At 40.9% G+C, this 21,687-nt stretch overlaps 1 protein-coding gene across 1 annotated transcript in view; it reads right to left on the reverse strand.

Moving 5' to 3' along the window:
- LOC124122730 (ankyrin repeat domain-containing protein 13D-like) overlaps window positions 1–21,687 on the reverse strand; it is a 44,440-nt gene that overhangs the window by 14,330 nt on the left and 8,423 nt on the right. The window contains exons 3-12 of the mRNA XM_046485849.2: window positions 20,946–21,070; window positions 16,913–16,958; window positions 13,234–13,287; window positions 12,153–12,242; window positions 10,227–10,410; window positions 7,090–7,156; window positions 6,339–6,497; window positions 5,132–5,408; window positions 4,533–4,691; window positions 469–566 (exon numbers count right to left, since the gene is read on the reverse strand). Of these exons, the coding sequence (XP_046341805.1) occupies window positions 469–566; window positions 4,533–4,691; window positions 5,132–5,408; window positions 6,339–6,497; window positions 7,090–7,156; window positions 10,227–10,410; window positions 12,153–12,242; window positions 13,234–13,287; window positions 16,913–16,958; window positions 20,946–21,070 (1,259 nt within the window). The remainder of the gene's footprint in view (window positions 1–468; window positions 567–4,532; window positions 4,692–5,131; window positions 5,409–6,338; window positions 6,498–7,089; window positions 7,157–10,226; window positions 10,411–12,152; window positions 12,243–13,233; window positions 13,288–16,912; window positions 16,959–20,945; window positions 21,071–21,687) is intronic.

Raw genomic sequence — 21,687 nt, forward strand, 5'->3', positions numbered from 1 at the left:
TGGCCACAGACTAAAGGACCATCATTCCTCCTGCTATATCTGCTGGCCACAGACTAAAGGACCAGCAGTTCCCCTGCTACATCTGCTGGCCATAGACTAAAGGACCATCATTCCTTCTGCTACATCTGTTGGCCACAGACGAAAGGACCAGCATTTCCCCTGCTACATCTGCTGGCCACAGACTAAAGGAACATCATTCCTCCTGCTACATCTGCTGGCCACAGACTAAAGGACCAGCAGTTCCCCTGCTACATCTGCTGGCCATAGACTAAAGGACCATCATTCCTTCTGCTATATCTGCTGGCCACAGACTAAAGGACCAGCATTTCCCCTGCTACATCTGCTGGCCAAAGACTAAAGGACCATCATTCCTTCTGCTATATCTGCTGGCCATAGACTAAAGGACCATCATTCCTTCTGCTACATCTGCTGGCCATAGACTAAAGGACCAGCAGTTCCCCTGCATACCTGATCATTCTCTGTGCCTGCTTCCATCAAGCTCTGTTGTATTGCAAACTGAAGAAGTTCATCATCTTCATCTCGCAGTCTTGAATGGTGGGCGTCACCTAAACATAGATACCATGGTTACTACTCACCTTATCTGATGTCTATTCTGTAATGCTTTAATCAGAAACAAAACAATTTGAAACAAATTCTTCAACCATAAAATCTCACAAGCAATAAATAAGCTTGGTAAATGGTATGCAGTTTCTGATGCTCTCCCCATTTTTGAAACAACAGATTTAGTAAAATCTAACTATTTTTTACATTTGTATACTTATGCTGCATTATTCCTTAATGCATTCACTGCTACCCTTATAACAACAAAAAGACAGCGCACAGTGATGGTCTTGGGTGAAAAAAGCTCGCTCACCCGTGACCCCGTGGCTAAAGCCAAGATAAACACTGTTTTCTTGGTGAGGTCATAAAATGAGGATGCATAGAGGGGCTCTAAGCAAATGCTAAGGGGGGCCTTCACAAACCTCATTCCACGTAGGTACCACGTTCAAGTCCCAAGCAGGTGGGCGGAACTTGGCCTTCTGATCCTTAAGCCTGAATGAGCATAGTAGGGCCTGTAGTTCCATGACCTTAGACATCTTGCGATTTTCCGGAACGGCCAACACCGAGTTACGTGCAACCAAGTACGCAGTAATGGTGCTTCCTTTCAAGTGTCTTTTGGTACGCAAATGTAGGAGGTATTCCGCTAGGAATTGTGGTGATACAATCATAGGGTCTTGATTTTTTTTTTCCCTTGCAAAAAGTCTCAAGTGAACCCCATTTGTCATTGTATAACTCTCTGGTAGAGGGACGATGAGCTAAAGCTATGGCTTTTGCTACCCGTGCGGAATAGCCCTTCGCACTTAAGGCCTTTTTAAGATGAACCAAGCATGCAGACGAATCCTGTCTGGCGTTAGGTGTGGCAGTTTGCTGTAAGGGTGGATGAATAGGTTGGACCACCGTAGGAGGGCAAGTGGATGGGCTTCTGCTAGATTTCTGAGCTCGACGAACCACCCTCTCAACGGTAACCAGGGCACGACAAAAGTCAGAGCAAGATTCCTTGTCTCCTTGATCTTTGTATCACCTTGGGAAGTAGAACAGGTGGCAGAAAAGCGTATGCTTTTAGTCGTCCCCAAAGGGATGCTAAATGCATCCCTCGCCAAAGCCTGTGGATCCGGTAACAGGGAGACATATGTCATGAGTTGGTGGTTTAGGCACGTAGCAAACAGGTTGATGTTTGGTTTCCTGAACTTCTGAAGCAGTGGCTGGAATGCTTCTGTGTGAAGTTTCCACTCCGTTGGAGCCACCCTGTCAGGAAGCAATAAGTCATCGGCTTGTATGTTTTGACATCCGGGGATGTGCTGAACTATGAACTGTAGTTCCAGACGATTCACTAAACATGCTAAATGGAAAAACCTGAATGTCTGTTGAAGCAGGGAGTGGGAGTGAGTTGAGGTACCACACCACAGTGCTGCTGTCTGTGGATATTGCAAGTCAGGCGGACTGTAGCTGATTCTGTCAGCCAGAATTAATGCTTCCAACTCCAAGTTGTTTATGTGCCACTTTTGATGAGCGCCGGACCATAGCCCTGAGGCTGTCTGGCCTTGCAGGGGAGCACCCTTCCCCTGAAGGGAGGCGTCTACAAACAAGTGTAGACTCAGGGATAACCCTGATAAAGAGACTCATCCTAAGACGTCAGACTCTATCATCCACCAATTGAGGTGAGTCCTTAGTTAAGCTGGTAGAGTGATGGCCTTGAGTGGATCCCGACGCCTGATGTCCTGAGTCCTGTGCTAGGTGAGTAACCCTAGCAACACTTTCCATTGGTGAAGCACTGGTGACAAGAGGCTTAGGATTTTGTGCCATCTGTCCCTCAGTACTGATAGGAGATTCTGGTCTGTCTGGAACAGGTCTCCTATGAACTGAAGCTGATGGGATGGAGTTAACTCCGACTTCGCCTTGTTGATTATCCATCCCAGTTGATATTCCCGTTGGCGAACTAACGTTGGCGTGTGTTGATGACAAGGAGACAGTCGTCTATGTACAACTCAAACCAAATGTTCCGCAGTTATTGGCCTCATTATTCGTGTAAATAGCCACGGGGTCACTGAAATGCCAAATGGGAGAACTGCCCATTGGTAGTGAACTCCAGGTGGACGCTTCAGATAACCATCCTTGAACACAGACAGATTGTCTATGTTGGGTTTTAATAGCAGATGTTGATTTCTTGGATATTTCCAAAGCGGAGGAACTGTGGTCAGCAGTAGGGTTACCTCTATGTGTAGACGGTAACCGTGACGTAGTACGATGAGTACATAATCTTCCTTGAGAGTTTGCCTCTGCCACGCCCTTTCCTACACTTTAAGAGACCTGCTCTTGAGCCTTGAGCACGGTGTCATCCCAAGCGTCATTGGGAACTTTGGCGTGCGTGTCTGTGATCTGTTCATTGAACAGGGAAGTAGATGACCAAGGTTGACGTAGCAGACTGCACCCAGTTGGAAAGCACTAAAGAACCAAGTCTGCGAGTGACGTAATCTCCGCCAGAGCGGCCTTAAGATGGTTTCTCATGGTCAATCTTACGCTGTTGAAAATCTACCACAGTTTGGAAATGATCTTACTGGATAGGGTTAACCCTGATAGATCCTGATCCACCGCATGTGTTGACGATGTTGGTGCTGACAATGATCATATTGGATAGGGTTAACCCTGATAGATCCTGATCCATCGCATGTGTTGACGATGTTGGTGCTGACAACGGTTTCAGTGAACGCCTGATTTCCGTTTCTGTGAACGCAAATCTGGTATCTTGTTCCTTAAGGGTTCCTTAATGACAAGCCTGTCATAATTTATATCCTTATCATCCGAACTATGACCTTGGTCTGCGACCGCAACCGCATGGATAGAAAATCATCAATCATAAGCTTGGGTGGCCTAAATGACAGAGCAAGTGTAAGCTTGGAGAAGTGTTCATTCAATGACCTAGTCATGTCTGTCAACAAGGGATCCCCCAGAATCGATGTTGGATGTGACCCTATGGTGTCCCTCTTATCCATCCTGTACCAGGGAAGGGCGCCACTAGTCATGTCTGTCAACAAGGGATCCCCAAGAATCGATGTTGGATGTGACACTATGGTGTCCCTCTTATCCATCCTGTACCAGGGAAGGGCGCCACTAATCATGTCTGTCAACAAGGGATCCCCAAGAATCGATGTTGGATGTGACCCTATGGTGTCCCTCTTATCCATCCTGTACCAGGGAAGGGCGCCACTAGTCATGTCTGTCAACAAGGGACCCCCCAGAATCGATGTTGGATGTGACCCTATGGTGTCCCTCTTATCCATCCTGTACCAGGGAAGGGCGCCACTAGTCATGTCTGTCAACAAGGGATCCCCAAGAACCGATGTCGGATGTGACCCCATGGTGTCCCTCTTATCCATCCTGTACCAGGGAAGGGCGCTACTGATACGAGATGGTCTGCTACCCAATTGGGTATTTGCACTAAGCAGAGATGCGTATTCCATTCCACAGAGGAATCGCCATCCTCGCCATTTGAAAAAGTCAGACGAGTCAGAGCGATGCTGACGCACTCGTTTGATGGCGATCGGCTTCTGCTCCGGTGCGTAGAGCCTCCTTTATCTGAAGGCTTTGATGACCCGCCTGGCGATAAGGATTCGTGCCCTGATGCGCTGCCCAGCGATGTATGCGTTGTACCGGAACGCACATTAGGCGTTTGGTATACGTTCGGTGCTGATGTAGGCGCTAACCCTTGTGCCAAAGTCTGTTGCATAGGCGTAGGTGCAGGATACAGGTGTGCCATAAACTGCTGCCATATGAACTGCATAAAGTTTTGCATCCAGTTAGTGTTCTTTTTGTTGTCGTAAGGTAAGCAGTGAATGCATTAAGGAGTAATGCAGGATAAGTAAAAAATTAACAGATTACTAGGTACACACCATGACATGTACACATGAGTAAAGTGGTGTTGTGTTTAGTCCCTGCAATAGTGAAGCTACTAGTGAACAGTACATATAGCTCACCTAGACGACCGTATCCAGGGGGTGGGTTGAAGCAGGAATCGTCTACAACACATGAACATTCCTCATCTTCGATGTAAGAGACGCCGTCCACTGACGACTCCATTGCAAAGATGTTGCCGAACGTTATTCTGGCATTCAGGACATGGAAAAGTGGAATTTCTGAAATAATAAATGATAGTAATGCATATTTAGATTGCGTATCGATCCCCTTTGCTCTAATCACATGTGCTTCGTTGTGCTTCCAAATTGCTTTCTGAGCTGTATGAGGAGCATAAAACCCAAGTTGTATGTTAGGTGCTATATGACTTTTGCATTTAATTTCTTATCCTACCAGGTACCCATTTGCTGCTGTGGATTGCTATTACATGAGTTTTCCAAATCTGGCATAAACATTTGACTTTAGCTTGTTTGTTTGTTTGTAGTTTAATGCTGCACTCAGCAATATTCCAGCTATATAACGGCGGTCTGTAAATAATCCATTAAAATAAGAAAATCAAACCAAGATCTGTAGTATGTCAAGCAAAAACACTAACCTTTGTATTACATTATCTGAACCTTACTATGAGGTACACTAAAATGCGATTCAGTTTCAGTCGTACCAATCTTTGCAGGGAAGCCAGCTGGTATCTGCAGAGTGATGAAGTCCCGAAGCTTCTTAAAGTGGGCGTTGCTAGCTGCCATCAGATCTATAATGGGCACCACCTGTTCCTGCAGGGATAGAGGGAATGTCTCGCACAACCACAAGGTGGCCTTGAACTTCTGGGTCTTTGTTGCCTGTTCAATTGGGCGGCCGATGTCACGTTCCTCAAGGTTGATCAACTTATTGAAATATTCCTCCGGTGTGATGGAACAGGGATTATAAGACACTGATGAGATCTGGTGAACAGAGGGAGAGGATGGTTAGTACACACATAGGCTCTGAAGCTCACCCTCTCAAGATCCTTTGTTCAATACCAGTCAGGACGTACAGTCTTGTTGCCTCTTCACTAGCATGGTATAACATTTAGATAGATTCTATCCAGGCCATCAGAACAGTCTAAGTCTAAATTGGCAGTCGGGTTAAAAGTTCCCAGCCATGAATTTTTTAACACTATTATTCAGACCATCAGATTAGCATCAGACCATCATATATGCATGTATGAAAAGTTGACAACAAACATCAGACAGTCAGACGGGTGGGTATTCCAAACACTAATAATAGATTGGTGGGACGGTATCAAACCCATACTTGTTGGTTTCGTGGTAAAGCTGTAAATGTCTACATCCAGTATATAATCTGGGCCCACCAGAGAGGTTGCCAGGACAAGCAATCATCTAAACAATGGGGGTATCAAGACACATAACGAGAAAAGCTTTTGCAGAAGTTTGATGACTTCATTTCCAATTTGGAAAAACACATGCAAGACAACTGTATAATGGAAAGAAGAAACTCAAGAAAGCTATACACTTTTGTTTTAAATGACATGACATACGCAGTGTTAAAAAACTAAAATGACAATTTGGGTTAAATAAGTTTGAGAGGGCAATGCACAGTAAGGGTTGGAAAAGTCAGCACAGAACGACTAGCACCAGACAGTACCATGGCATAAGCTCATAAACACTCAGTCCATGTGAGCTACACATTATATCAAAGAAACAAATATTTCTACCACTTTAAGCCAGCTGCAGCCTAATATCCTACCAATTAAAATCCCAGTGCTCAGAAAGAGTTAAAGACCAGCAGCGGTGTGACCTGCAGAGTTAACACCATAACCGCCCTAAAAAAATAGATAAAGTTGCCAAATTGGCACTGGGCTTAACATTTACCCCATTTGTTGCGGCCTGGGTTTTTGTGTGTTCCTCTGCTACTCCAAGAAAAGACTCCAAGGGCGTTTTATTGTTGCGTTTTGATTTCTCCTTGTCTTGTTGCGTGAGGTGCTCCGTGCGAGTTTTTGTGACCAGTTCAACATTGCTAGCACTGAAGACCTGGAAGAAAGTAGGTCAGTGTGACATACATTTGATTTGTACCTGACAGAGAAAAATGTCTAGTTTCATGCTGATTCAACAATTATCTGTAACTCGTCATCATGTTCTTATTGATTTCATTATGTATCATCACCATCATCATCATACATGAACAACACAAACAATCATTAGAGGGGATTCTGTTGGATCATTAATATACAGCAGTAAGGAAAGTGAGAAGTTAACTGTGAAAACCTAATTGTACGAAAATAAAGGCAGAAATATCTTTTATATTGCAATGTTGGGAAATCAGTTGCTTTTCTTATGATAAATCAGTTAAATGTTTACCAATTTGCACTCCTTGAATATATTTGAAAAACACTTCACATCGCCTACCACTGACATGAAACGTGGGGTTGTGAAATGTTCATTATTCTTGACATTCTCTGTAGATATTTCATTTAGTTTCCGGAGGTTTTTTAGAATATCCATGGGCAATTACACTGCAAATATCTACTATCCCAACAGTCAACATCCAACAAGCACCATTCAATTCACTTTTTTAAATATTCACCATCAATAGGATATGAATTGAAATGAATCCTGCACTTACTTTGCACTCATATCCGTTGACGCTCTCAATCTTGTCATTGCGCCAGCCCCATATACCAGCCTTGTTTCTGAAGTGATGGAATAGGTGTAAAATTAATTATGGAATCATGTCATGATTTAAAATAGGACATTTTAGTATAATTGTATGTTGACATACTTATCCTATCTGACACGTGATATGCCCAGAGGGCCATCATCACATCTCCAGCTTGATAGCTCTTTGAAAGAGACACATAAGTGATCAGGTCGTGTAAGGTTACCGTGCACAGGAGCACGTTTGTTTGTTTATTTGTTGTTTTATGCCGCACTCAGCAATATTCCAGCTATATGGCGGCGGTGTGTAAATAATCGAGTTTTGACCAGACAATCCAGTGATTGACAACATGAGCATCGATCTATGCAATTGGGATCGATGACATTCATCAATCAAGTCAGCGAGCCTGACCACCTGATCCCGTTAGTCGCCTCTTACGACAAGCATAGTCGTCATTTACAGCAAGCATGGGTTGCTGAAGACCTATTCTGTTGTTGATCAGTAACCAAAGAGATAGGCTGGGGTGTGTTTGGGTGAATGTTTTTTTGTCTTAGAGGCTACAAACCTTGTTCAAGCACGTTTCCACATAGGATCAAAGAAGAAGAAGAAATGCATAGTGAGAGATAGGTCAAGTATAAAACTTGAGACAACATAAGACTGATAACTTGTGGAAACGGTAGTGAATAACATCTATTGTTTGTTGTGTCGGTACCTGGAGTCCCCTGAACATATAACAGAGAACGTGGCGTAGCTACCACGTAGCACAAACAGCAAGTGCCTACACATTGAAATTGTCACAAAAATAATATAAAACAAAATAATCTAAAAAAAGTACATTAGTGTGTTCTTCTTTCAGTTGTTTGTTATAGTTACATGATCTTTTGTTAATTTACAAGTTGATCTGCCTACCAGTGTCAAAAGTTGTCAGGACGAGTTGGTTCGATGATTTTGCTTGCTTGTTAATATTCCCTTTACCTTTTTCGCGAACACCTGGTGTCATAACTGATTTTCAGTGGTCCATTCATATAATTTTCACAGCTATTTTACCTTAAACTCCAAATGGAACCTGTTTTGCTGGATATTCTGGAGTGGTTATTCTCTTGCAATGACAATTTATATTTTATGAGGGAACCGTACCTGGGTTTGATCGAACTGTTTTATACTGAAAATGTGTACTGTACAGAATGTGGTAAAGGATGTTTTTTGTGATATTTATGGTTTAGATATGGAGCACGGGCCTACTTGTGTTTGTGTTTGATAAGTGTTATGAGCGTTTAATGAGAGTGCAATATGATTGCTTACATTATAATTTTCCCCTGCTACGTCCCTTGAGAAGAAACAGGAAATAAATAGCCTTCACTTTCTCATATTCAATATTCTTTACTGGGATAAAGATCATCTCCAAAACAAAAGGAAAATAAAACAAAGCAGAAGGCAAGAGAGGGGCACAGGTCCCAGAATGATTTAAATATATCAACACGCTGGATCATCGAGGATGTCTAGAAAAGTCTAATTTCCACCCTTGCCAAACTAGGTTGGAATTATGGAGTACTATTTTGATTGGATTAACAAGTCTATGCATAGTCCAATCAAAAATCTGTAACGAAATCAACATCCGGTTCATAAACTGCCGTGCAGATTTCGGTCAATTGCAGGATTTGCAAAGCATTTGTACCGCCAACTCAGCAGACACAGATATTTTCTTAATCTTTTCATGTTTTAAATCACATGATTTACAATAGATTGATTTCACTGGGTGCCGCCTCTACGATCAAGCCACGTAATTCCAGCCTAGTTCGGCATGGGTGGAACTGGACTTTTTCAGTCAGTTAACTCCCTTGCCTTCTTGTACCATCCTACTGGCGATGGGGTGGGGGAGGTGCATTGATATTGATATTGAATCGCATTTTTGGCAAGGGGTCAGCAGTTGTATTAATTTGGAAACACATTAATACCCAGATTTACAATATTGCTTTTAGGGATGAATATTGGGGCCATTTTTAATTTTGAGATTGTATTGCGATAGTAACCCACACTATTGAGACAGTAGAGTAGTAAACCAGCTTTAACATGTTTAAGGCTTGATAATCATATTAATCAGTGTAATAGAAATGAAAAAAGTATGGCTGACAATCTCAAAGACAGCCATTTTCCTCCTCAAACTCAAACCAAAGGGAAGTAACTCTAATCTGAAGTTGTCTGCAATCCTTGCAAACCAACCCACAGACAGATTTGAAATTCGCATAACATATGTATTATTTACAACTAACTGCAACTATTGATACTATTGATTGTTATGCATATCATCAGCGATACTATTAGTCTCTTTATTCCTATCGATATGGTATCACAGTTGGGCAAACAATTGGTGTAGTTAATTGGTGTAATTGTGGGATAGTTTGATATATCGTTACACTTCTAATTGCTTTGGCCATAATATGCATATTTTACTCAAACACAGCATCATTTCTGAAAAAAGGAAAGAACACTACTAATGTGAAGAAGTACTGACCTCTCAAATAAGATCTATCGGGTCTGAAACAGGTAACTTGGGTGTTCGGGTCGGTTGGGTACCGAGTATGACCCGGGTACCCACAGGACTACCCGGACCCATGGTTACAATAAGAACCATGGTTACACTACAAGTCGCTAATGTTTGCATTTCTTTCACCCATTGCTTCTGATTTTTACATGTTTGAGTGAAGATGAAGCTTCAGTCACCTTCGGTGTATGCATGATCAGATCATTTTATATATGCATCGAAAATTGTTTTGCCAGGGCCCCAGTAAATTAATTTCCAATCCAACATTTTGTACCCAACTTCAGGCCTACAGCGGGTAGCCGGGTAGGTTTAGGTAAAAGGGGGATGGGAACTCAGGTGGTAAACTTGGACTCGTCCCAGCCCGAGCATCTATGGATATGACAACTGTATGGGAGGTAAGTCTAGCTTTCAGTAATACAACATATGGACATGTACTTTCTCTCAAATGAGATTTTATCCATATCTATGTTGGTGGTGACTATAGGGGAGGTAAGTCTGTCCAGTTTTACGACTGGGCCACTCGTTCCTCCTGTGTTTACTACTTATATGGAGAAGTACTGACCTCTCAAATGAGATTTTATCTGTATCTATGTAGGTGGTGACTATAGGGGAGGTAAGTCTGGCTGCGATGGCGGCCTCCGAGGGTCTCATGATTGAGGAGTCAGGCATGGACGGAGAGATCCTCATCGTCTCGCTGTACACCTCACGCTGATCGTGATCTATCTCCATCACAGTCGCTTTGTCCCCTGCAATCGGCAAACACAGCAATATTTAGACTCACTACATGCTATTTGAATACAAGAAAAAACATGGAAAACCTCTTTGAAGAAAGAATAGTGATGCTACAATCTCAAGACATACCTTAAAAACACTATTGATAACCATGGTAACTCAAGTTTTGCATAATTCGATAATGATATTCCTCAGTGTCAGTGAAAATTTACACAAATGTGGAACATTATTTCTTCCTGGCTCGACTGTTAATTAAATTGTGTAATGAAGGAAAAATATTTTTCACGCAAATATATATGTTAATAAACTGAACAGCAAAAGAAACTTTGCACCAGATTGAAGTGACTGTAATTAATAAACTAAAAATAACAAAAGTTTGAGGTATAGTATATTTGATAAACCAACAATTCCACAAAGTATTGAACAACTCAAACTTGACATTTTGTGGTTAAATATCGTACACCAGACAAACAAAATCAGAGGGAGTTGAAAATTCAGTTGTCCAGATTTTCACTGCAATTCATTCAAACACGGAAAGTGGTCACAGACACAAAATTTGTCACTTTAGCACCGAATGTGGAAACCTCGTGCCTCCATACATGCAAACCCGAGTCAGGAGACCATGCCGGCCATGGTAAGACATTGACGGTGGCAAGGAAGTTCCTTACGATACGAGCTGTGTGGGGCCTGGCATTGTGGTGTTGGTACACAACACCTCGGGGTTGTTGCTGGCGGTAGGGCAGCTATACTGGATGGACGATGTCATCTCTAAAGCCTTGCGCATTGAGGTTTACATTGATGACGAGTGGCGTTGTCTGGTCTCCACAAATTCCACCCCACACCATAACGCCACCTTCACCGTGAGGAATGACTTCTTGAACGCAGCTGTCCGTTCACCTCTGTGGCTGTAAACATGCTGTCTGTGGTCAACTCTAAACAAACAGAACCTGCTTTCATCCGTAAAGACCACGCGTTGCCAGTCTGGATGCTGACACCGTCGCACTGTATTAGCCCATCGTATTCGTCTGCAGCGATGTTCAGCGGTCAACATCTGTCCTCTGAAAGGTTAGTAAGCCTTGATACCTGCTGCCCGAAGTCTTCTGGTCACTGTGTGTGTGCTCACTCGCCGACCCAAAGCATTCGCTGCAGATGACGTTACTGTGAGGAAGTGGTTGCGGAGGTGCAACGTTTGCAGATACCTGTCTTCCTGTGGTGTAGTGAACCGTGGTCTCCCTGTCCTAGGCCTGTCCGATGACCATCCCAATTGCTCACTCACGTTGTTCTGTGCAGTTTTTATACCCCTGTGCCATGTGCATTTCACTAGCAATGACATCAAGTGATTTTACATTTTTTGCATTTTCTCAAAATGTGCGCACTGCCGGTAAAAATTACAGGGACAATAACGATGGGTTTGGGCTATGTGTTTGTGCCTATTTAAAATCACATTATTTTCTCATGTGCAAATTTTTTTTTGCAGTTCAGTTTATATTCACCCAAATGACACTTTTTTACACAATCCCTTTGTTAATATTTCCTAAAATATGTTGATCATCTACCTTTCTTTTCTATCAACAAACAATATTTAAAATTTATTTTTGAAATGACATCTTTTCACACAGCCATATTTCCTCATATATGACCTTTTGTTGAAACAAAGACTTAAAGTTATCAACAACCCTTGTAGGTGTAATCATGTCCCTGTGTTGCAAGCCAACGTCCCCCACAACCCTTTTTGTCATTGTCTGGTGCTACGTACCTTCCCCCTTGAAGATGTAGCTACGGCTCCCCCGCTGCCAGTTCATGTTGTCGAAGCCCAGCAGTGTGGTGTCGATACGGACATTGGAACCTGTAGTAACCAGAACATACTCATGAGAAGACTGATTCATGTTGATAACTACCTCAGTTAGTCTGTCACAGACAGTCAGTCATTATTCAAGTACAGGAAATCAAAACATGATCAATGTGGAGGGGGAGATTTCCTTAGTGTTGTCACTGAATGTGTGGCAATAAGGTGCACGTCATCATTGCTACTTCGCCACAGATTACTTCAAGAGGAGTATTAAGATGAGTCCATCTTCCCAAGACAAGGGAGTTAACTGACGTTAAATGTCCAGTTTCCACCCTTGCCAAACTAGGCTGGAATTGTGGAGTTACATGTTGGCTTGACTAACGAGTCTATGCATAGTCCAATCAGAATCATGCCATGAAATTGACATCCGGTTCGTAAACTGCCGTGCAGATTTTGGTCGATTGCAAGATTTGCAAAGCCTGTGTACCACCAACCTGACGTCAACAGATATTTTCTAGACTCATGTTTTTAATCAATGTCCTCACGGTATTTGATGTAAAAGCCACTGGTGGCACTATGATCACTCTCAGATTATCCAGTTCGACAAGGGTGGAAACTGGATTTTACAGTCAGTTAACTCCCTTGCCTCGGGAATATGAGATGTGTTAAACAGGCAAGATAAGTGCTGAGATATATTGCAGCAGAATGTTGTCGACATGATAATAAATAGGGAGCATGTATTCTCTCCTGCTAGTGTACTCAACAGCAATGTTGATGTAGGGAGCCAGTACATCAATTTCTAGAATACAGTACAGTCATAATAGTATCATTGTTGTTCATGAACTTATCAACATCAGCTTTCAGCAATGTGACCAGATAAGGTGAGTATCAGGTAAACTTCACATAAATGCTTTAATCATTTGAGATTAATTGCTGTAAAAGAAATCCTAGAAATTCAAACAAATAAAGCACATTGGTTCAAGAAAGCAAATACCTTCTTGTCATTGCCTTCAACATAAATCAAACAAATATTTCTGGTTCATCTTACCACACTTCCACACCCGGTACGTATCACTGGGGCACATCCGGGAGATCAGGGGGACTGCAAGCAACAAACCGCTATGTCAGCACAATACTCAGTATGGTGAGCGAGGATGAACAGGATCTCAAACTGTTTGTTGTTAAACACCGCACTCAGCAATATTCCAGCTATATAGTATATGACAGTGGTCTGTAATAATTGAGTCTGGACCAGACAATGCAGTGATTGATACCATGAGCATCGATCTGCACAATTGGGATACAATGACATGCCTCAACCAAGTGAATAACTTGTCTTGGCTGAGTGACAGCATGGAGCCTATTCTGTCCCTGAATCCACACAGCATATACAGTTGTGAGTTGATCATGAACATGGGGAAGCTGTATCTGGCTGTTATTGTGTCCAAGGACAAGGATCATTACAAAGATTGTCACAACATGTGCAGGGCAAACCAACATTCACTGTTTATTTCAGAAACTGGAAAAATGACCCCAACCTTTCTAAGAGTTGGGGACATTTGATGAAACCAGGGGACACACAAATACTTTTGGAATAAAGACATAAAACTTGGAGAAAGTTACCTTTGCTATGTTCATCAGCATGATCATGATGATCAGGGATCAAACTTGTCAATGTTATTTTATGAATTCACATGAGGTGAATTATTAATTCCCTTTTCAAAGACAGGTCATTCCTCCAGGCAGAGTAAACAATACTTTCTGCAGATCTTTCAACAGTTATGTTCAAGAAAACCATTGTAAACTTAACACAGAACATCAGTCACACTTTCTCAGAAAAATTTAACTTAAAAATGAACAAAAATAAATTACTTCATAACTTGTCATTGTAAACACAACAGATAAACAGATTAACACATTAGTTGACAAGAGTCAGAACATGCCCCTGGCCCCGACAATAGCGAAAGGCACCACTTCAGCCCCTGGTTAATACATGTACCAAGCTTGGATGAAAAAACTTTCATGATTTTCAAGTTAGACTCCGGAAACGACAGACAAACCAGATGATGACCATATCACCCCCCCCCCCCCCCCACCCGGATTATATGCCGGGGTGATAAAAACAACACAAGTGAGTAACAGAGATACGAGATGGTAAAATGAAAGCTTAAACTATAGCCGATTTAGCCTTGTGATGTAAGGGAGATAATTCTTATTCCCAGAAGTGATTATTCCAGCCAATCAAAACTTGTTACATTGCAAGGGTCAATTCATACGGAACTTATCACTAAACCTTTTGCTACTGATGCTAACTGAAAGCTTTTGAGGTTATGATAAATGATAAATCTATTCCAATCGCTAAAACATGTATACTTCCTATTGTGACAAAGATCGATGATACTTAGTGTTGAATTAAAGGGGCACTGATCTAACGCAATTCCCCGGACTGGTTGCTTCCTTTGTTATTGTTTTTTCCCCGTGAGTATCCGGATGATACGCAACGCAACTGAGCGTGACCAGAGACTGGGCTACCGTCTGCAAGGACAGCTAAATGAACTTGGAGGCTGGAAGCAATATTTGTTTTACGCATTTTTGCATAAACAGTGATTGGTTAACTGTGATCTATAAAGATTTCGACAAAGGGCGCATGTTAATTAATTTCTTCAGCCTAAACAAAGAGACAAAAAAACGGCGGAGCTCATCGGATGTCGTAATTTGGTAATACCCCAGATGGTTATAGTTTAATACTAAAAAAAGTATCCATGCAGTGAAAGCATTTTCGGGTTTTGGATTGCGTCGATAATACGATTACTACTCCCTTGTTGTCATCCACGTTTTCTCGTCTAACCCTACACTTGTGTATTTGTCGTCATTCCCTTGATGCTCAGTTAATGAATTTATTACAGGTACAATTAGTGGTAGCCCCACTTAGATTACCTGACAAAGGTTCCCATTTGGCATTTATTGTGTCTGGGGTAATAATTCAATCTAAATCCAGGTTTGAAGTGAGGTGAAATGTGTGTTATGTAATATACACGTGGCAGCCAAGCAAGAGATGAATGATCAGTTCATTTACTTTTTTTTTTAAATCAACAGATCGTTCCTGGTCATCAAAGGATTAACAGAAAATATGTTAATTGATTAATCACTGTTATCTTGCACAGTGGATATGTCAAAAGTGAGTGTTTACATGTCTAGGTTTACTAAAACAAAGGGAATACACTCACATCATGGCGTGAAGTGCCGATGTAAAAACAACATAATTTGTTCAAAGGGTTAACTGATAATACGTTGATTGATTGATCATTGTTATCTATCACTCAATGGAACCGTGGACGTTATGAAAATAGTTGTCACATGGGCTTTCTCAGCCGACCCTTCAGACTTGACACCTATGTGAAACACCTGAAACAATCCAAGTGATCAGTTGAGAAACGACCACGGGTTATAATATCCCGAAACGATATATATCTTTTAAAATATTTGATTGTTACAGAGACACGTGACATTGAATAAGTTTCTTTGTACAGCTGCAGACGAGTGGGATATTGTTCCTTTGTGTGGATATTCACGGATACATTCCTCGAACAAGGAAGCTGCCTAAAATTTATACACATAAATTTGGTGGGTTGTAATTATGGTATTTGCATTTTGTTTTCCTTCATTTGAACCGATTCTTTCTTGTTTCTCTACGTCTTGGTTGGGAAATTCTTCAATGCGCGATAGACGTTGTTTTCACTAGTCTTTTCCTTTGTAAGCGTGTATATATTACCGTCAATTTGTAAAATTTGATTCCCTCAGGCAATTTATAAAATGTGTAAATATTTCAGCCATTTTGACTAAGAAATCTGTCCAGATTGATTAAGACGATCAAAAGGGCCTACAAACATCACAACAGATTATTATGTAGGATTAGAAGCCAAACATCATAGAAATGTACTTTTCAACGAAATGTTTTTCAGTCACTTTGTAAAATATTTAGACGTTTAATAAATATGTTACACATTTTGACAGTAAAAGAATATACACACTATAAAAAAGCAATGCTTAGGTGAAATATTTACTTCGTGTTGCAAGTAAAAATAGTGTAAACGAAAATCGCAAAATTACCAAGGAAGTGACTTATCAAAACTTCATCACCATTACCGATGCTACCCCCAAAGATACCCACATTTCCTTATTATCTCGAAAACTGTATTTCATTTTGTTGATCAATGTGACCATACGCCCTTATTACTACCGGTATCCATAAAAGTGACAAATGCGCTTGCGAAAGGCGCAGCAGAGGTCGCGAACTAGTCTAGATTTCTGCTATACATTCGGGGACTCACTGGGAAAAAACAATAACAAAGGCAACAACCAGTCCCGGGGAATTGCGTTAGATCAGTGCCCCTTTAAAGTCAGTTGTAGAAGATACTATCGAAAACGTATTTAAATGTTAGGATGTCATGTTGTGCCCTTTTGGTGCAGTGATATATATTTTTTTGTGCCATTAGTAAAATTGTGTGTAAAAGTCCCCTTGGCCCCATTCTGAAATGCACACAACCACATGGTTTCAATATTTTGATGTAAGTGGGTATACTCTCAAGCTGCTATGTTAATGACTGACTGAGAAAAAGTGTCTTATCATCATCAAGAGTGGGTTGGGAGCTTATCTCACTTTATTCGTCATCAGGAACACACGTACAGGGTTAAGGAGTACAGTATGCGACGGAGATGTCACTTACCCCAGCTGGCAAACTCCCACTTCATTTCAACGTAGAAATCAGGTGACTGAAACATATGAATATAATTATTATTACAATTATGAGGTGAAAGCATATTTAACCAAACATAATGCACATGCTTGGAGGTTTCCTACACCGATACAAGTTATCTCCCTTAACTGTGTGCACTGACTGTTGGTACAAAATAATATAGTCTATTATCTGTTGAATAAGGTAAGAAAGGTTCCATCTTCCCTAAGGTAAGGGAGTTAACTGACCATAAAAGTCCACAAGTCTATGTATAAGTCCAATCAAAATCGCATTGCGAAATTGACATCAGGTTGATGAACTGCCGTGCAGATTTCAGACGACTGCAGGATTTGCAAAACATGTGTACCTCCAAACTGGACTTCTACAGTCACTTAACTCCCTTGCCTCGGGAACATGGAAATGTCTCATCTTCAGTCATGTGTTCAGGTGGCCCATTAGTTAGCACCATACCCATGGATTTAACAAAAGTCAACTTCCACGACCTACACTCAACTTTCCTCCCCTACCCTGACACCCTGAGATCATGATGACAAATACATACTCTTCTGTGCAGCCTTACCCCAACTCACTCACTCACTCACTCACTCACTCACTCACTCCATGCGTTTGTGCAAATACAAAATTTCATCATGATCAAAACATGCAGATACAATGTAGTCGTTTCTCCACAGAAACGCTAAAGAAATTGTGAAATGTAAATACTTATTCCACAGTTCAGGCCTCAATCTGCGACTTTAGCCACTAGTCCCAAGCCCGAGTCAAGTAACAAGTTCTTCATTTGTGTCTCTCTCTAACATATGGTACCATATTATAATGATGGATGTTTTACTGACAAGACGAGTAGAGTCACTATGCATGTAGTAAGCTAAATCCCTGTCACTAGTGTCCCTCTATTGATCAATGAAGTACATGTTATAATGATGGATGTTTTACTGACAAGACGAGTAGAGTCACTATGCATGTAGTAAGCTAAATCCCTGTCACTAGTGTCCCTCTATTGATCAATGAAGTACATGTTATTATAACTGTTTACACAGCAGTATTAACTGAACCAACGATCACTAGACAATACAATTTTAACACATAACTTTCATTTGTAAGACAACAAATTTAGCTTAAATAGCCCTGTGCTAATTGTTTGGCATAAAGACAACACAATTAACAATGTTTTGCCCAAGTTGACAATGCTTAGCGTCAATCTACACCTGGCACATTTTACACAATAATAACTGCCTCACAAAACATTTTTTAGTGATAAACATCCATTTTATTCTGAAATGTCAGGATAGCGTTTAACACCAGATTGCGTTCCCTAGTCTTTCCGTGTTGACATCAGACTGATGGTCTTCACTCGGTAGATCTTCCTCCCTTTCCTCGCTGCTGTCAAGACTATTTTGACTAACCACTGGCTCATATCGATATGGATGAATATGTGTAGGGTCACTGAGTGAAAATTCAACATTAATGTCTATGGCATTGTCAGGTGATGCCATGGCGAAGGCTAGTAATCTACCAACCTCTATACAGAAACAGTGATCGTCTGCAAGTCAGCTCTCCACTATGACGTCACATCACATGATAACAACTCTGCTCATAAACTCACAGTAGTTTTCGAAATACGAGTAGGTTCTAATGTTTTGTCAGAATGTAGCCTTTAGAATTATGTCCTTCAAGATACTTGTATTAATATGCTTCCTAAATGATTTAATCCTATATTTATTGTTTACTGTAAATCTCCTTTAAAAATGTTAAACATAAAAATAATGAAAAAACAAAGATGAATAATCAATAATATCAATCAGTAAAAGGAAAGCCTCAAAAATGAATCTAGAGATGGTTAAGATTATGAACCATCCTAAATTACAGACAAATGAACAAGTTAATATCAAACAATGCCCTTCCTCAAAACATACACATAGAGTCATGATAAAATCACAAACAAAATATGGAAGCAACAATAATATTGTCTGAACATGCTGAAAGGTCAAATATTTCATAAGCCTATCAGTGGATTAATGCCTGTGTCTGTCAGCTGGTGGTGTATTGATTTCCAGTCTCTCTCCATCAACTGACACCACAACTTAGTCGTAGTGACATGATAAGAGGATTCCCTGGGTGTGGTCCAGCACATCACCACTGTTTGCATGTGTCAGCAACCATGTATTGTGCGAGGGTAAAGTAAAGTAGCAGGGTTAGGGTGGGCTTATCTGAGACAATGGAAGCATATTTCTGTATGTTCTGGGTATTTCATATTCAACATCAATGTATTGCATGAGTAAACAAGACATGTTGTGTCCGGATTAATGTAACTGTCATTACAAAGTTGTGTCAGAATTAATGTAACTGTCATGAAGTTGTGTCAGGATTAATGCAACTGTCTTTATAAAGTTGTGTCAGAATTAATGTAACTGTCATTACAAAGTTGTGTCAGGATTAATGGCACTGTCATTAAGTTGTGTCAGGATTAATGTAACTGTCATTACAAAGCTGTGTCAGGATTAATGTAACTGTCATTACAAAGTTGTGTCAGGATTAATGTAACTGTCATGAAGTTGTGTCAGGATTAATGCCACTGTCTTTACAAAGTTGTGTCAGAATTAATGTAACTGTCATTACAAAGTTGTACCAGGATTAATGCCACTGTCATTACAAAGTTGTGTCAGGATTAATGTAACTGTCATTACAAAGTTGTGTCAGGATTAATGTAACTGTCATGAAGTTGTGTCAGGATGAATGTAACTGTCATTACAAAGTTGTGTCAGGATTAATGTAACTGTCATTACAAAGTTGTGTCAGGATTAACGCCACTGTCATTAAGTTGTGTCCGGATTAATGTAACTGTCATGAAGTTGTGTCCGGATTAATGTAACTGTCATGAAGTTGTGTCCGGATTAATGTAACTGTCATTACAAAGTTGTGTCAGGATTAATGTAACTGTCATGAAGTTGTGTCAGGATTAATGTAACTGTCATAACAAAGTCGTGTCAGGATTAATGTAACTGTCATTACAAAGATGTGTCAGGATTAATGCCACTGTCATTAAGTTGTGTCAGGATTGATGTAACTGTCATTACAAAGTTGTGTCTGGATTAATGCCACTGTCATTAAGTTGTGTCAGGATTAATGAAACTGTCATAACAAAGTTGTGTCAGGATTAATGTAACTGTCATTACAAAGTTGTGTCAGGATTAATGTAACTGTAATTTGTAATTAACTGAGAAAGAGTTACCCCAAATATAACAATTGTTACAATGTGTGTATCAGTCCTAATGAGGATCAATCACATATAACCATTATCACAAAGTTGTACAAATCTGGACAGCAGCATGCCTAAATATATCTCCTTAAAGTGCTGACCAAGGTGAATTTCTTTTAAAATGAACGAACCCCCTATTCTTCAATGAGTGTGTGAAATCCTGCCGATACAATCCAGCTATACCATGGTGGCATGTGAATAATCAAGTCTGGGTCAGTTGAACCAGTGGTTGACAGCATGAGCAATGATCCACGTCATCGGGATATGAAGACACACAATCAGCCTGGTCACATGTTGATCATTTATTAGAACCCTTTTGGAACAAGTAGTACTTCACATGATTTTGGAACATGGAAGTAAACAGTTGTGGCTAGAACACATTTAAGCAAACCAGTGGTCAACGGCATGAGCATCAATTATAGCCTACAATTGGCCCCTCCTGCTTGTCCCAGACAGTCGTTTTGCCACCCAATCCTCATACCGTGGCCCACTTTATTTCTCACCCCTGAAGAGATCACCCGTTTAATAAACATACAGCTGTATGGGAAATTTAATTGTTTTTTTTATAATCAAGTAATAAGTAAAATACTAAACTCACTACCATGTTATACCAATTATATGAAACTCGTGAATGGTTCTGGTATTCTATTCTCCCATTTCATAAAACTGGAATACACAGGAGCTTGTTTAGCATTCCATATGTAACTAGTGTAGTGTTGATTGGATGCCCCAGTACAGGGAACTTACCTCCTTCAGTTTCTGCAGCAGCTCGGGCACACCGACAGTCCTCTTGGTGTACCTCTGGTAGTCCCTGTGTTGGAGCACCATCTGGACCAGCTCCGGGTCTCCTGTGCTCACCGACTCATGGAGAACTACAACACACAACACAGGTTGTCATAGCAGCAGTTCACACAACACAGGTTTTCATAACAGCAGTTCACACAACACAGGTTGTCGTAGCAGCGGTTCACACAACACAGGTTGTCTTAGCAGCGGTTCACACAACACAGGTTTTCATGACAGCGGTTCACACAACACAGGTTTTCATAACAGCAGTTCACACAACACAGGTTTTCATAACAGCAGTTCACACAACACAGGTTTTCATAACGGCAGTTCACACAACACAGGTTGTCATAGCAGCCGTTCAGGCAACACAGGTTTTCATAACAGCAGTTCAGGCAACAGGCTTAGATCATGGATGAAGACAACAGCAGTTCAGACAATAGTGGTTCAGATAACAGAAGCTTATAATCCCAGCAAAACAAAACCAATTCTAATTTCCAAAAGGGGGCTGTATTGAACTCTGAAATTAATTTTGGATCATGAAAACACTGAAATAAAACTCACGAACACCTGGGTGGTCATCGGCCAAGTGATCATAACATAGTGACTCAGTCATTAAAACTACATCAACGATGATTCTTTCAATGAGAAACCTTAAGTTTATGCTCAGTCGTAGCTTAGTGTGGTGAAGTGTATTAATTTT

The sequence above is a fragment of the Haliotis rufescens genome, unplaced genomic scaffold (genome assembly GCF_023055435.1).
Source record: "Haliotis rufescens isolate VD_foot unplaced genomic scaffold, xgHalRufe1.0.p SCAF_15, whole genome shotgun sequence".
Classification (NCBI taxonomy): Eukaryota; Metazoa; Mollusca; class Gastropoda; order Lepetellida; family Haliotidae; genus Haliotis; species Haliotis rufescens.